Raw genomic sequence first — 3396 nt, forward strand, 5'->3', positions numbered from 1 at the left:
TACTTTGGTTCATTTTTTTTCTACTTTCAAAATGTTTATTTGGTCTTTGTATTTCTAACTTTTTTTATTGATTGTGTCATCGTCTAGTTTTGAAGTTCTTACAATTGAGTTATCCAAAAAGAAGATACATCTTGTTAATATAGGTAGTCATAACCAATTATTTTAAGTCTTTCTTGATCATTCTTCTATAATAATCTCAGGATTTCTCTCATTCGGATGTGATATCGATTCATTCATGTACCCCTCCTCCCTTGCTAATTGGGCGTGTTACATGAATGAATCAAAATGATCACCTTTCTAAAAGTGGAGGGACCAAAATAAACATTTTAAAAATATATTAATCAAAATGAACCAAAACCAAGAGTACGAAGATCAAAATAGTATTTAAACTAAAATTTTATGTTTCATCCCTTGGTCACTTTAACAAGAATTTTATACTTTATCGGGGATAAATCTTTCAAAGAGAGATTTGAACCTGAATTCAATTCAACATAAAAACATATCATTGTATCCAACCTCATCAATTATTTGTGATGTAATACTCCTGAAAAAGAAAAAAAAATCTTTCAAACATTTACTCATTAAAAGAAATGAGCAAAAGACATTTCAACGTCTAGTTAAAAAAATTCAATAACTAAAATTATGTAAAATTTTGGGACATAAGAGTAAAATAAAGCACTAAAGCTTAAGAATCAAAATACAAGTGAAATCAAATATTTACATAATAATCCAGAAAAAGAAAAAAAAAACTTTATATTTACAATTGAAAAAAAAAAAGTGAAATTTTCAAAAGTCAAAAAATAAAATAAAATAAAATTCCAAAATTTCAAAAATAAAATGCAATTTGTCTTTTTCTTCTTCTTCTTCATTTTTTTTTTCACACAAAAAGTTTGAGTTTCAGTCCTTCCTCCACGCGTATAACATCATTGAGAATCCGCCATTGATTCCGCTCGACCTTGAAGACGACGAACACGAGCTCCTCCCGCCGTCGCTGCTCTCCTCCGCCCACTGCAACACACTCGAACTACTAGACGCCGCCGGCGACATCGCCGGAAACGCCGCCGCCGCCGCCGGCGTCGACGATGACAAGCACCTCTTCATCAACTTCACCTCAGCTCCAATGACTTCCGGCCAAACACCACCTTCCCCGACCTGAAAAACAAAAACCCCATGTCCGCCGCCGCCCCCGCCGTCGCTCTTGACCCAGTTGAAGACATCCCAGAAGAAATCCACGGCATTGCCGCCGACGAAGAATCTCTCATTCCCTCTAAACTTCCAGGCCAGCCGTTTGACGGCCAGCTTGACCTCTCCATCCACCGCGACGTTTAAAACTCCCTGACACATCTCAACTCTAATCTCGCGGTGCGAGCCCAGCAGCTCGGCCCGCGAGACGTAGCAGTTGCGCCGCGCGAACACGTGCTCGCGGCGGGACAAGAGCGTAGGCTCGTCCAGAGAGTCTGGCATAGCTACGGCCTTGATCCGGCGGGCGAAATCGTGAACCAGATCACCGAGGAAGAATTGGAGGTTGCCATTGCAAGAGATGGCAAGGTAGAAGGAGGAGGTGGGCTGGGGGGAGTTGGGGGAGTACTTGGCCTTGGAGAAGTCCCAATGGAGCTTGAGCTTGAGGTTGTGGTGGCGGGGGAGAGAGATGGATTTGGAAGTGGGGTTGAAGAGAGCGAGAGAGGGGGAGGGGGAGAGAGAGAGGGTGGTGGAGAGAGAGAGAGAAGGGGAGTGGAGGGAGAGGGAGTGGGAGGAGAGAGAGAGGGACCAAGTGAGGGTGAGGAGAGAGGGGGAATTCAAGAGGTGGGTTTGGTAGAGGCAACTGATTAGGGACTGTGGGTTAGAGGTGGCGGAGGAGGTGGTGGTGGGTTGGCTGAAGCAGGATGGAGCCATGGTGGTGGCTGAGCTAAGTCTTCAAAAATGGTGAGAGAGACAGACTTGAGAGAGAGAGAGAGAGAGAGAGAGAGAGAGAGAGAGAGAGAGGGAGAGGGTATTCGAGCTCTCAATGGGTGTGTAAAAAGTGCATCTTTTTCCTATAAAAAGGAGGGAGAGAGAGAGAGAGGAGTATTTGAGCTCAATGGTGTGGAAGAAATGTGTCTATTTCTCTGGTTAAAAGGGGAGAGAGGAGAGAGAGTGACAGGGAGGGAGGAAAAATATACATGGGTCATCTTCTGGTCGATGGATGCTTCTAGTACATTCGTAGTCTCCAAATGATGAGAACCCACTACGTAACGTTTACATTAAGAATTCTAGTACTGTATACGTCATTAGTTCAGTCCTTTGTAGGAATTACTGTAATAACGAACTTGCAAAATGAATCTGTTTATCATAAAAGAGATTTGTTATTCTTGACTCTGTTTCACCTTAATTGTCTGTTATTTGAACAAGTCAAAGTTATGTCTTGGTCTAACGAGTGTGTCTCATCTTTCTCTTCTACATGTTCATGAAGTTTTGAAAAATCTGTAATGGTAAGAAGAAATCTTATCCTTGTCACCATTAAATGTTTGACAACTTAAAGAGAAAAATGCAAAAACAGAGACTTTTTACAAAAATTAATGAGTTACTAACTTTTCAATGACAGTGAGGACAATATTTGGTCATCATAGTTTTAAGGAGCCAAATATTTTTTGTGTGGAGATAATCTTTCTTTTTGAAAGGAGAGAGAGAAGGAAGAGTGGGTGTGTGTTTGAGAGAGGGAGGTATTTGAGCTCAATGAGGGTGTGGAAATGTATACATTTTATCTTATAATGAGAGAGAAAGGGAGGGAGAGGTATTTGAGGGTACATGTGGAAGATGGATCATAAAAGAAGAGAGATAAGTAATTTGAGCATAGTATCGCGAAGAGGAGAGATAATAATTTTAATGTAGTTCAACTAGTTAAGACATATATTCTCGATCAAAATGCTGTGTATTCGAATTTTGATCCTCCTGTTATCTTAAAAAAATGTGAGAAAATAAAATAAATAGTTGTTAATTTTTTTAATTGTGGAAAGTAGAAAGATGCCTTTATCGATAAGAACTTGAATTTTGTTCATGTGGAAATGTATTTTTTTCCTTGTTAAAATAGGAGGAGAGATAAACCTAGATGAATGAGTGTACAAAATAGATTAAAGTAATGACGACTGAAATGAAGGTTTTGAAATTATTGACACAAAATTGATACGAAGTTGGCAAAGAAAAAAGCACTTGGTTCAAATGAAATTCTAGCTCACTAGAAGTGATTTCCTATACTAAATAGGGAGGTCGTTAATCTAAAGGAGATTTACTTATTTATTGGAGAGACGACTCATCTTGATGCTCTAAAAGTAGATCGTTCAAGAAAATACATCAACAAAAATAATATATATTTAAATGTATATAATTTAAGGAATAAAAGATCCAACTATTTATTATTTA

General features: G+C 39.0%; 1 protein-coding gene across 1 annotated transcript; it reads right to left on the reverse strand.

The window, feature by feature from the left end:
- Positions 1-268: 268 nt before the first annotated feature.
- On the reverse strand, positions 269-2234 carry LOC148209934 (uncharacterized). The gene has a single exon (XM_088127909.1). It carries the CDS (start codon positions 1891-1893, stop codon positions 898-900), a length of 996 nt encoding a protein of 331 aa, XP_087984035.1. The 5' UTR covers positions 1894-2234; the 3' UTR covers positions 269-897.
- Positions 2235-3396: the final 1162 nt, after the last annotated feature.

This window comes from Momordica charantia (assembly GCF_013281855.1).
Source record: "Momordica charantia cultivar OHB3-1 chromosome 8 unlocalized genomic scaffold, Mcharantia_2.0 BLBB01000008.1, whole genome shotgun sequence".
NCBI lineage: Eukaryota > Viridiplantae > Streptophyta > Magnoliopsida > Cucurbitales > Cucurbitaceae > Momordica > Momordica charantia.

Bases quoted from the DNA above. Each gene is read 5' to 3' on its own strand.
- LOC148209934 (XM_088127909.1), bottom strand. From the start codon at position 1,893: ATGGCTCCATCCTGCTTCAGCCAACCCACCACCACCTCCTCCGCCACC.